Below are 13,303 nucleotides of genomic sequence, written 5' to 3'. Positions count from 1 at the left end.
GAATTTTGATGACCTTCTCAAGATCACCCAAACCTTGTACACATTTAACCCCATGCACCTTCTGACCAACCCTCTGGATCTGGATCCCTGCCCCCTGCACATCTAGTTTAAACCCCCCCGAGCAGCACTGGCAAATACTCCTGCAAGAATGTTAGTACCCCTCCGGTTCAGATGTAGACCATCCCTTCGAAACAGATCCCAATGTCCCTGGAACAAAGACCAATTATCCAAAAACCTGAACCCTTCCTTCCTGCACCATGCTCTCAGCCTCGTATTAATGTGCATAATCATTCTATTCTTCGCCTCACTCGCACGTGGCACAGGGAGCAATCCCGAGATTGTCACCCTGGAGGTCCTGCCTTTCAGCTTCACTCCTAACTCCCTGAACTCTCTAAGCAGGACCCCCTCACTCACCTTACCTACATCATTGGTCCCTACATGGACCACTACATCTGGGTTCATGCTCTCACTCTCAAGAATAGCCTGCACCCGATCTGAGATGTCCCGGACCCTGGCACCAGGGAGGCAACATACCATCCGAGACTCCCGATCTGCCCCACAAAATCTCCTATCTGCCCCCCCTAACTATAGAGTCCCCTAAAACTATCGCTCTCTTCTCTTCCCTCCTCCCCTTTCTAGTTGAGGGTTCAACCTCTGTGCCAGAGGCAGGACCACTACAACTCATTCCTGGTAGGTCATCCCCCATCAACAGTATCCAGTACGGTATACTTATTGTTAATGGGAATGGCCGCAGGGGTGCTCTGCTCTCTCTGCCTACTCCCCCTGCCTCTCTGGACCGTCACCCATCTGCCTACTTCTTGGTTTTTTGGTGTGACTACCTCCTGATAACTCCTATCTATCTCTGCCTCCACCTCCCGAATGATCCGTAGTTCATCCAGCTCCTGCTCCAACTCCCTAACTCGGTCTGATAGGAGCTGCAGCTGGACGCACCTTTTGCAGGTGTGGTCATCAGGGACAACTGTGTTGACCCTGACCTCCCACATACTGCATACGGAGCACACCACTGCTCTGACTGTCTCCCCCATACCTGAACTGGATTAATAGAATAAGTCTAAAAAGCACCTAGCGACCTTACCTTCTTCCCCTCAGCGAGCAATCACACAGGCTTACCGAAGTCCCCTTACGCCGAAGCCCACTTAGCCAAAGCCCAGGACTCTGCTTCCACGGACTCCACTGCTCGCTCTGAAAAGAAGTCCTGCCTTTTAAAGTGCGCGCTTGACGCTGACGTCACTCGCGCCTGCGCAGTTCCCCCTCCTCCACAGGTATTGACCAGGTAGGCTTAAATCCTACCTACACGGTCGAATTCTCTGAGCTCCCAGCTGAATCACAAGCTGTAACTTGCTCCCAATTCTTATTGTTACTGTCAGGAAGGAGGTACAGAAACCGGAAGGCACACACTCAGCAATTCGGGAACACCTTCTTCCCCTCTGCCATACAATTCCATATAACCATATAACAATTACAGCACAGAAACAAGCCATCTCGGCCCTTCTAGACCATGCCGAACACTTACTCTCACCTAGTCCCACTCAGCCCATAACCTTCCATTCCTTTCCTGTCCATATACCTATCCAATTTTTTTTATTTTTTTTAAATGACAAAATCGAACCTGCCTCTACCACTTCTACTGGAAGCTCGTTCCACACAGCCACCACTCTCTGAATAAAGAAATTCCCCCTCGTGTTACCCCTAAACTTTTACCCCTCAACTCTCAACTCATGTCCTCTTGTTTGAATCTCCCCTACTCTCAATGGAAAAAGCCTAGCCATGTCAACTCTACCCCCCCCCATAATTTTAAATACCTCTATCAAGTCCCCCCTCAACCTTCTACGCTCCAAAGAATAAAGACCTAATTTGTTCAACCTTTCTCTGTAACTTAGGTGCTGAAAGCCAGTTAACATTCTAGTAAATCTTCTCTGTACTCTCTCTATTTTGTTGACATCTTTCCTATAATTTGGTGACCAGAACTGTACACAATACTCCAAATTCGGCCTCACCAATGCCTTGTACAATTTTAACATTACATCCCAACTCCTATACTCAATGCTCTGATTTATAAAGGCCAGCATACCAAAAGCTTTCTTCACCACCCTATTCATGAGATTCCACCTTCAGGGAACTATGCACCATTATTCCTAGATCACTCTGTTCTACTGCATTCTTCAATGCCCTACTATTTACTATGTATGTCCTATTTTGATTAGTCCTACCAAAATGTAGCCCCTCACACTTATCAGCATGAAACTCCATCTGCCATCTTTCAGCTCACTCTTCTAACTGGCCTAAATCTCTCTGCAAGCTTTGAAAACCTATTTCATTATCCACAACGCCACCTACCTTAGTATCATCTGCATACTTACTAATCCAATTTACCACCCCATCATCCAGATTATTAATGTATATGACAAACAATGATGCAGCTCTATAAAACTCTAGATAGGTGGGCAAGGCATCAGACTAGTAACCTAGTAACTGGTTCGAGCCTCAGCTGAGGCAGCGTGTTTGTGTCCTTGAGCAAGGCACTTAACAACACATTGCTCTGCGACGTCACCGGTGCCAAGCTGCATGGGTCCTAGTGCCCTTCCCTTGGACAACATTGGTGGCGTGGAGAGGGGAAGGCCTGCAGCTTGGGCAACTGCCGATCTCCCATACAACCCTGCCCAGGCCTGCGCCCTGGAAACTCCAGGCGCAGATCCATGGTCTCTCGAGACCAACAGATGCCACCATAGGCCACACTTGGGAGTACTATGTCCAGTTCTGGTCGCCTCACTATAGGAAGGATGTGGAAGCATTGGAAAGTGTACAGAGGAGATTTACCAGGATGCTGCCTGGTTTAGAGAGTATGGATTATGACCAGAGATTAAGGGAGCTAGGGCTTTACTCTTTGGAGAGAAGGAGGGTGAGAGGAGACATCATAGAGGTGTACAAGATATTAAGAGGAATAGATAGAGTGGACAGCCAGCACCTCTTCCCCGGGGATCCACTGCTCAGTACAAGAGGACATGGCTTTAAGGTAAGGGGAGGGAAGTTCAAGGGGGATATTAGAGGAAGGTTTTTCACTCAGAGTGGTTGGTGCGTGGAATGCACTGCCTGAGTCAGTGGCGGAGGCAGATACACTAGTGAAGTTTAAGAGACTACTAGACAGGTATATGGAGGAATTTAAGGTGGGGGGTTATATGGGAGGCAGGGTTTGAGGGTCAGCACAACATTTTGGGCCAAAGGGCCTGTAATGTGCTGTACTATTCTATGTTCTAACAACATTGGACCCAGTACAGATCCCTGAGGCACATTAGTCACCGGCCTCCAACCTGACAAACAGTTATCCACTATTCCTAAATGGACATTGAACCCATGAACACCACCTCACCTTATTTTGTTAAAATATGTATTATATCTGCTTTTGCACCACTTTAATCATATGCACATATACACTATAACTGATTTGTTTATTTTTTTCTTTCTATATTGTTATATATTGCTTTGAACTGCTGCTGCTAAGTTAACAAATTTCACAACACATGTTGGTGATAATAAACCTGATTCTGATTCTGAAGTTCACCACTCTCTGCCAAGGGAGTTTTCCGCCACCACTGTAATAGAGGTACATTCCACCTCAGGCCAATGTCAGACAGGCTCTGGAGGAGCTAAGTACCATAATCAGTAGTCATGAAACAGGCTCCCTTGATGTAGGGGATTTCAACTAGTCCAGTTTGAAGAAGTCTATGAACAACTACCAACATATCAGAGGAGCTAACACACTTGACCAGTTATACCGCCATCAAGAGCACTTACCATGGAATCCCAGACCTACACTCTGATGACCTGACTCTACTTCTACTCCCAGCATATAGGCAGACACTAAAGAACACAGCACCAGTGGTGTGAAGCAAGATGTCAAAGGATGCAGAGCAGTACTTACAGGACTGCTTTGAGTCAGTGGACTGGACAACATTCAGGAACTCATCTTTGACTCTGAATGAATATCCCAGTTGTCACCAACTTCATCACGACCTATGTGGACGAGCTTGTGACTTTGAGAAATTACCAAAAGCCATTGATGAAGCAGGAGATTCGTAATCTACTGCAGGCGAGATCTGTGCATTCAAGATCGGTGGTCCAGAACTATACAAGCAGTCCAGGTATGACCAGTAGAAGGCTATTTTATGGCTTTTTGAGAGGCAGAATCAAAAGCATGTCAGCTCTGGCAGGGTTTGTAGGCCATTACTTCTTAGAAGGTGAAACTTAACATCATGAGTGACTGTGATGCTTCACTCTCAGATGAGCTTAATGCCTTTTATGCTCACTTTGAAAGGGAGAATAACTACACCTATGCAAACCCCTGCAGCATCTGGTGACCCTGTGTTTCTGTCTCAGAGGCCAACATCAAAATATCTTTCAAGAGGGTGAACCCTCGCAAGGCGTCAGGCCAATTGTGTACCTGGTAGGGAACTGAAAACCTGTATCAACCAACTAGTGGTGTATTCAAGTTCATCTTCAATTTCTCACTGCTGCAGTCAGAGATTCCCACCTGCTTCAAAAAAGCGACAATCTTGGCACTGTCCAAGATGAGCAGGGTGAGCTACCTCAATGACTATCACTCAGTTGCACTCACATCTAGTGACGAAGTGCTTTGAGAGAGAATGGTCATGACCAGAATATTCTCCTGCCTAAACAAAGTTCTAGACTCAATGCAATTCGCAGATAGTCACAATAGGTCTTCAGCAGATATAATCTCACTGGCTGTCCACTCAGTCTTTTTGTAACTTAAAATTTTTAAAATTATGATGCATTGCAATGTACAAATGCCACTAAGTAACAAATTTCTCGATACATGGCCAGTTGCCAATCCAGACATTAGAAGTTTTGAGAGGAAGGAACTTCTATCAGGTGCACTGCCCGAGAACAAAAGGCAGCAGTGGGTCAGTACAGAGAAAAGGAGCTTTGACTATTGACCAATCATCATTTGCAATTGATTAGCAAGAGCAGATTAAAGAAAGGCAGAGGCAAGCACAACGGCTATTGTCACAGTGCCCATCGCCTGAGTGGCCAGAGTGGTGATCTTGAGGCTTTAGCTCTTTGAGGCTGCTGCGAGGAGAGGCTTCAGTCAGAGAAAGCAAAAATAAAGAAAAGCACTAGATTAAGTTTTTTTTCCTTCCCTTCTTTATATCTCCTCAGCTAGGATAGTGGAGATGCCAGGATGGATCTCTTGGGGATGTGGCTTCTAACAATCTACGTAAAGGAGTTGGATCTGGAAGAGGATGAACTCTGGATCATTCAGGAGGCTGAGGGGGTGATAGATAAGACATAGATAGAGGAAGTTACACCAAAGATGCAGGACACAGGAGACTGGGTGACAGTCACGAAGGGGGAAGGGATTAAGGAGCCAGTGCAAAGTAGCCCTGTGGCCAGCCACCTCAACAACAGGTACTGCCTATCAATTTGAATACTGTTGGGGAGGGGAGGGAGGGAAATGACTGAACAGAGGAAAGACACAGTGGTCGGGACACTGTCACTGAGTCTGCCTTTTTGACTCAGAAGGGAAAGAAGGAGAAAAGGCATCCTGTGGCGATAGGGGATTCATGAGCTAGGGGAACAAACAGGAGGTTCTCTGAGCAAGAACGAGATTCCTGGATGGTACATTGCCTCCTGGGTGCCAGGGTCCAGAATTTCTCAGAGCAAGTCCTCAGCATTCTTAAGTGGGAGGGTGAACAACCAAAAATCATGGACCACGTAGGCATCAATTACATGGACAGGACGAGTGACAAGGTTCAGCATAGGGAGTTCAGGGAGTTAGGTGCCAAGTTAAAGGGCAGGAGCTCCAGGGTTGTGATCTCAGGATTGCTACCTGTGCCACGTGCTAGTGAGGCCAGAACTGGGAAGTTTAATATGCGACTAAGGAGTTAGTGTAGGAGGGTAGGCGTAAGATTTTTGGATCATTATATTCTCTTCCAGGGAAGGCAGGACCTGAACAGAAGGGATGGTTTACAACTGAACTGGAGGGGTCTAATATCCTAGCAGGGAGGTTTAATGCTGCACTGTGGGGTTTAAACTACAGTTGCAGGGGAATAGGAACCAGAGTGCCAGAAAAGTTAGTGGAGAGGTTGTGGAGGCAGATGTTGTGAAACTTCAAATCAATTTACGAATCAAAAGGTTGAGTGTGTTGCGTTTATTTCAATGCAAGAAATATTGTAAGAAAGACAGATAATAGTGCTGAAGATGAGGTGGCTGGTTTACAAACAGAGGCTAGTGTAGTAAGTACAGGCTGTTGATAGGGCAAAATTGCAGTCAACAGGATGAGTTGCAATGTCAAAGGTGGACAAAATCATAAAGGGTAAATACAGGACTGAAGATGTTATGTTTGAATGCACACAGTATACAGAATAAGGGAGATGAGCTTGCAGCACAGTTGTAGATCAGCAAGTATGACTTTGTAGGCATCACTGAATCATGCCTGAAAGAAGATCATAGCTGGGATGTCCAAGCATGTCCATAGCATGGACAAGGATACACACTGTATTAAAAGGACAGACAAGAAGGCAGAGGGGATGGCGTTGCTCTGTTGACAAAAAAATGAAATCAAATTAGTCGAAAAGGTGTTGAATCAATGTGGACAGATCTATGGAACTGCAAGGGTGAAAAGACCCTGGTAGGATTTGTATACAGATCCTCAAATGGCAGTAAGGATGTGGCCTGCAAATTACAATGGGAGATAGAAAATACATGCCAAAAGGGCAACGTTACAATAGTCATGGGGGACTTCAATAAGTAGATTGAGAAAAATCAGGCTTACTCCACTGTAACATTGATACATCTAACTTTCACTTCTTCTCAAACTGTGGTGTAAATTCAATCAAATTATGATCACTTGCCCATAAGGGTTCTTTTACCTTCAGCTCTCTAATCAATTCTAATTCATTGCACAACACCCAATATGGAATCGCTGATTTCCCCTAGCGGGCTCAACCACAAGCTGCTCCAAAAAGCATTCTCGTAAGCACTCTAGAAATTTCCCTTCCTGGAATCCAGCACAAATCTAATTTTCCCATTCTATCTGCACATTGAAATCTCCAGGCGAGACATACCCCTGGCTACTGTGGGAAGCAAGGGATGAGATTGCTGAGCCACTGGCAATGATCTTCGCATCATCAATGGGGACAGGAGGGGTTCTGGAAAATTGCAGATGTTGTTCCCTTATTCAAGAAAGGGAGTAGAGATAGCCCAGGAAATTACAGACCAATGAGTCTTACTTCAGTGGTTGGTAAGTTGATGAAGAAGATCCTGAGAGGCAAGATTTATGAACACTTGGAGAAGCATAACATGATTAGGAATAGTCTGCATGGCTTTGTCAAAGGCAGGCCGTGCCTTATGAGCCCGATTGAATTTTTTGGGGTTGCGACAAAACACATTGATGAAGGTAGAGCAATAGATGTATGGATTTCAGCAAGGCTTTTGATAAGGCATATTGAGAAAGTAAGGCATGGGATCAAGGGGATCCAGAACTGACTTGCGCACAGAAGGCAAATAATAGTTGTAGACAGGTCATAATTCTGCATGGAGGTTGATCAGTGTTGTGTCTCAGGGATCTTTTCTGGGACTCCTTCTCTTTGTGATTTTTATAAATGACCTAGATGAGGAAATGGAGGGATGGGTTAGTAGATTTGCTGCTGACACAAAACTTAGGGGTGTTGTGGATAGTGTGGAGGGCTGTCAGAGCTTACAGCAAGACATTGATAGGATGCAAAACTGGGCTGAGAAGTGGCAGATGGAGTTCAACCCAGATAAGTGTGAGGTGGTTCATTTTGGTAGGTCAAATATGATGGCAGAATATAGATTAACGGTAAGGCTCTTGGCAGTGCGGAGGATCAGAAGGATCTTGGGGTTCGAATCCATAAGACACTCAAAGCTGCTGCACAGGTTGACTGTATGGTTAAAGGCCTATTTATACTTCTGCGTTGAATTTACACTGTAGGTACAGTGTAGCCGCGTACCCTACGCTGTAGCCTGACACACACCTCCCCAAAAATGTAACTACGCATCGTGGCGACACAGACCGCAACAACTGTGATTGGTCCGCTTGGTAGCATCGCATTCTTCCTACGCACTTCCGGTTGTTTCTGGATGATGAACCAAATTGTCAAATATACCTGCTGACATCTGAAAATATTTGATATGCATTTCCTCGTTCATGTCTCTCAGTGGCTGGACAAGCACAGAAGATTTACCCTCTTTCTGCCTCAATCCGTTCAATGGTCGTACACACCATCTCCTCTGACATCTTCTCTCTTTTCTGCGTTGCAGTAATTTCAATAAAAGTAATTCTTATTCAACATTTATTAGCACCAACTCCAACATGATGCGCTCAGTCTCAGTCGCCATTGTTGAAGTACACAAAGAAACTCAACACGAAGAAACTCAACACAGTGGCATAGAAACCCCACTGCCATCTAGCGTTTTGGCGATGAATTGCAGAGCAATGCAGACACATCAATGCACAACTATAAACAGCATAGGAAACTTGCGTAGGCTATGGCATAGAGCCTACACAGAAGTATAAATCAGCCTTAAGGAGGCATATGGTGTATTGGCCTTCATTAACCATGGGATTGAGCTTAGAAGCCAAGAGGTAATGTTGCAGCTATATAGGGCCCTGGTCAGACCCCAATTGGAGTACTATGCTCAATTCTGGTCACCTCACTACAGGAAAGATGTGGAAACTATAGAAAGGGTGCAGAGGAGATTTACAAAGATATTGCCTGAATTGGCGAGCATGCCTTATGAGAAAGGGTTGAGTGAACCCAAGTTCTCCTTGGAACCTTTTCTCCTTGGAGCAATGGAGGATGAGAGGTGACCTGATAGAAGTGTATAACATGATGAGAGGCATTGATCGTGTAGATAGTCAGAGGCTTTTTCTCCAGGGCTGAAATGGTTGCCACAAGAGGACACAGGTTTAAGGTGCTTGGAAGTAGGCACAGAGGAGATGTCAGGGGTAAGTTAATGCATAGAGTGGTGAGTGCATGGAATGGGCAGCCAGTGACAATGGTGAAAGTGGTTACAATAGGGTCTTTTTAAGAGGCTCCTGCATAGGTACATGGAGCTTAGAAAAGTAGAGGGCTATGGGTGACCCAAGGTAATTTCTAAAGTAAGTACACGTTCGGCACAGCATTGTGGGCTGAAGGGCCTGTATTGTGCTGTAGGTTTTCTATGTTTCCATGGCTGCTAGTATTCCACAAAGGTCTGTGTTGGGACATATTCTTCTTACATTATATGTCATTGATTTGGATGATGGAATTGATGGCTTTGTTGCAAAGTTTGCAGATGATACAAAGATAGGTGGAGGGGCAGGTAGTCTTGAAGTAGAAAGTCTACAAAAGGTCTTAGATCAGGAGAATAAGCAAAGAAATGGCAGATGGAATGGTGTCTGAAAATGAAGGGTCATGCAATTTGGTAAAAGAAATGAAAGGGTTGACTATTTTCTAAATACAGTATAGAGAAAAGTATACAGTATAGACACAAAGGGACTTGGGAGCCCTTGTGCAGGATTCCCTCAAGGTTAATTTAGTTTGAGTCTGTAGTGAGGAAGGTAAATGCAATGTTAGCATTCATCTCAGAAAACCAGAATATAAAAGCAAGGATATAATATTGTGACTTTATAAAGTACTGGTGAGACCTCACTTAAGAGAATTGTGAGCAATTTGGAGGCCATTTTCTTGGAAAGGATGTGCTGAAACTGGAGAAGGTTCAAAGGAGGTTCACAAAAATGATTCCAGGATTGAATGGCTTGTCATATGAAGGACATTCCCTAGAATTCAGAAGAATGAGGGATGACCTCATTGAAACTTAGTGAATGGTGAAAGACCTTGATAAAGTGGATGTGGAGAGGATGTTTCCTATGGTGGAAGAGTCTAAGACCAAAGGACACAGCCTCAGAATAGAGAATGTCCTTTTAGAAAAGAGATGAGGAGAAATTTCTTTAGCCAGAGAGTAGCGAATCTATGGAATTCTTTGTCACAGGCAGCTGCAGAGGCCAAGTCTTTATTTATATTTAAGGCAGAGGTTGATAGATTCTTGATTGTTCAAGGCATGAAAGGGTAAGTGGAGAAGGCAGGAGATTGGGGCTAAGAAGAAAATTAGACCAGCCATGATGAAATGGTGGAGCAGACTCGATGGGCCTAATGGCTTAATTCTGCTCCTATATCTTATGGGTTTATGGTCTTATATGCCACCTGATTCTCTCATTAAGAAATGTCTCCTCATCCCAGTCCTCAATGGCTTACCAGGAGTCTCTGGAGCCCCCTGCAATCAGGAACATGTTTCCTGCATGCTGTCTGTCAAGTGCCACTGAGATTTTATGTTTCAACTCCAGGAAATGAATGGTGAACCATCACTGCAGTCCCTCCATTGTAATAACTCTTTTCTCATGCTGATATAATCCCAGGACACTCTCAAAGCTTTCTGCAAGTACAGTACAGCATCCCTGGTCCTACACACAAGTTCTTTCATTGTCAGAGCACTACTACCAAAAGCATAGAGCAAGCACTGGTAGATTGTTACTCAATGAAATTAAGCATGTATTAGATTATAAAATCATAAAGCACAGAAACAGGCCTTTCAGTTCTTAATTTCATCAATTGGTTTACAAGATCACTCAAGTCTTGGTGTACCTCCCGTCTCTAACTCTAACACCATTCAGATAATATGCCCATTTCATAACATAATCTGTCATAAATCAAGCTGTCCAAATCACATTACCACAGGTGGACAAACATTTTATCTGAAAAGGTTTTAAGTGCTTGGCACAAGAAGAGCAATAAATCATCTGCTAGGGGAACTTGGCAGATGATGCAGTATTTAGGGGTGGAAGGGTTTCAACCCAAATGACAGCCATTCCCCTTTTCCTCCTACAGACGTTGCTGAATTCCTCCAACAGTTTGTAGCTCCAGACCTGCAGTCTCTTTTGCTTTCTTTGGGAAAAGAGGAATGAGTTTGTAGAAGAGAAATGTTTTACAGGCAATTACATATTAGAAGATGCACAAAATAAAAGATATAGGAACATTAGATTCAGAAGATCACAGCAGGAACAGAAGTAGAGGGAGGTCAGACCATGGCGGGATACAACAACTGATAATACTAAATATCAAACTATTGATCAATTAGTAGCCATGAAAAACAATGGGTTGACACCACACTGTAAATTAGGATACAGACCACAATTCTTAAGAATTTCATAAAAGTCATGGATTTATGCAGCACAGAAACATATCCTTCAACCAATTCACCCACGTTGACCCATGCTCATCTAAACTAGTCCCATTTGCCTCCCTTTATCCCATCCTCCTCTAAGCCTCTCCTTCCTTGTACCTATACAAATGCCTTTTAAATATCATATTGTATCTGGCAGCTGTTTGTGTGGAAAAAGTTGTCCTTCAAGTTACGAATAAATGTTTCCACTCTGACCTTTAACCTAAATCTAGTTCTTGACCAAACATGCGTACTAAAGATGAAAGGCCAATTCTAGTAGTCAGCAAAAGTCACTGAAGCATTTTACTTGCTATGCGCAAGCACGGGTTTGAGGTGCAGAAAACAATTACCTAAGTTCGGCAAACAAAAAGTACAGAACCTCCATCAGAAGTAAATATCTCGGAGTAAACAGAACCAGGGCGCTGAGCTGAACACCAAAACTGCCCACCCCCAGAGCACCGGGCACAGATTCCGTCGCCTCGGGCCGGCCCATCAATGTCACCCACTTTCAACCCATCAGCCGCGCTTTCACTCTGCCGCTAACTGCGGGGCCGGGATCCCGCCACTCGCCTTTGCACGGTGGTAGATGGCGACTATGATGCGACAAAAGCCTCCACCACAATAATGTCCACTGTGGAAAGTCGCCAACCGACAATAAACCGCCGCCATCCCACTCACACAGCCGTATTGCACATGCGCAGAACTACCTTGCTCCTCCATTCCGACGGACGAGCTCGGGACCGACACCTGAACACTGAACTAATTCCAAAAGTTCTCAACTCCCACCGCGAAGGACTCTACAACTCGTTCTCAAAATTATTAACTACTACATAGATTCTCAGCATTATTTATTATTTTTTCCTATCTGCACAATTTTTCTTTCGCATATTGGTTTGTCAAACTTTGTTTCTGTGTAGTTTTATATTAATTTTATTTTATTAATTTCTTCGGTCTGCTGTGAATATCTGCAAGAGAATTAATTTTGGGATAGTCTATGGTGAGTTATACATACTTTGATAATACATTTATTTTGACTTTTGACTGTCTTAATGTCTTTGAAATAAAGTGCTGGAAACATTCAGCAGGTCTGGCAGCATCTGTGTAGGGAGGATCAGAGCCAACGACCTTCAAGACAGGGAAAGAGAGTAAACAAGACAGACTGGTTTTAATTTGCAGAGAAGATGGAGGCAGGGTGGATAGGACAAAGGGAACTTATCTAATCAAATGAGACCAGAATCTCTATAAGGATTAGTTATGGAGATCATCTGATCCAAACATAAACTGCAGAAGGAGCAAAGGTCGTATTGTGGTTAGCACAACGCTATTCCAGCATCCTCTATAAAAGTTTGTATATTCTTCCTGTGTCTGCATGGGTCTCCTCAGATGCTCCAGCTTCTCCTTACAGTCCAAATACCCATTAGTAGGTTAATTGGTCATAGAATGTACAGTACAGAAACCAGCCCTTCAGCCCATGGTGAAACATTTAAACTGCTTAGCCCTCTATACCTTTGCCATCATGTACCTATTCAAAGTTCTTGGAAATGTTAAAATTGAGCTTGCATGCAACACTTGTGCTGGGAGCTTGTTCCACACACTCACTACCCTCTGAGTAAAGAAGTTTCTCCTCATTTTCCCCTTAAACTTTTCACCTATCACTTTTAACCCACAACCTCAGGTTGTAGTCCTACCTAACCTCAGTGGAAAAAGCCTGCTTGCATTTACCCTATCTATTCCCTTCATAACTTTGTAGACTTCTATCAAATCTCCCCTCAGTCATCTATGTTCTAAGGAATAAAGTCCTAACCTATTTAATCTTTCCTTATAACTCAGGTCCTCCAGTCCTGGCAACATCCTTGTAAATTTTCAGAATCAGAATCAGGTTTATTATCAATGGCATGGGACATGAAATGTGTTAACTTAGCAGCAGTTCAATGCAATACATAATCTAGCAGAGAGAAAAAAAAGTAATAAATAAAATATAAAAAATAAACAAGTATATCAATTACGATATATGTATATTGAATAGTTTTTTTTTAAACGTGCA

General features: G+C 43.9%; 1 protein-coding gene across 12 annotated transcripts in view; it reads right to left on the bottom strand.

Annotated features, from left to right (window-relative positions):
* The window catches only part of LOC132393009 (succinate--CoA ligase [ADP-forming] subunit beta, mitochondrial-like), a 173,559-nt gene extending 161,563 nt beyond the window's left edge, over window positions 1–11,996 (bottom strand). For all 12 annotated transcript variants that reach the window (XR_009511729.1, XR_009511719.1, XR_009511722.1 and 9 more), the window contains exon 1: window positions 11,830–11,996. Coding sequence is in view for 1 of the 12 variants with exons in the window: in XM_059967694.1 (XP_059823677.1) it covers window positions 11,830–11,979 (150 nt within the window). In the remaining 11 variants the exon portion in view is untranslated. The remainder of the gene's footprint in view (window positions 1–11,829) is intronic.
* Window positions 11,997–13,303: the final 1,307 nt, after the last annotated feature.

This window comes from Hypanus sabinus, chromosome 4, assembly GCF_030144855.1.
Source record: "Hypanus sabinus isolate sHypSab1 chromosome 4, sHypSab1.hap1, whole genome shotgun sequence".
NCBI lineage: Eukaryota > Metazoa > Chordata > Chondrichthyes > Myliobatiformes > Dasyatidae > Hypanus > Hypanus sabinus.
This window is presented reverse-complemented; position numbering and strand designations above follow the sequence as displayed.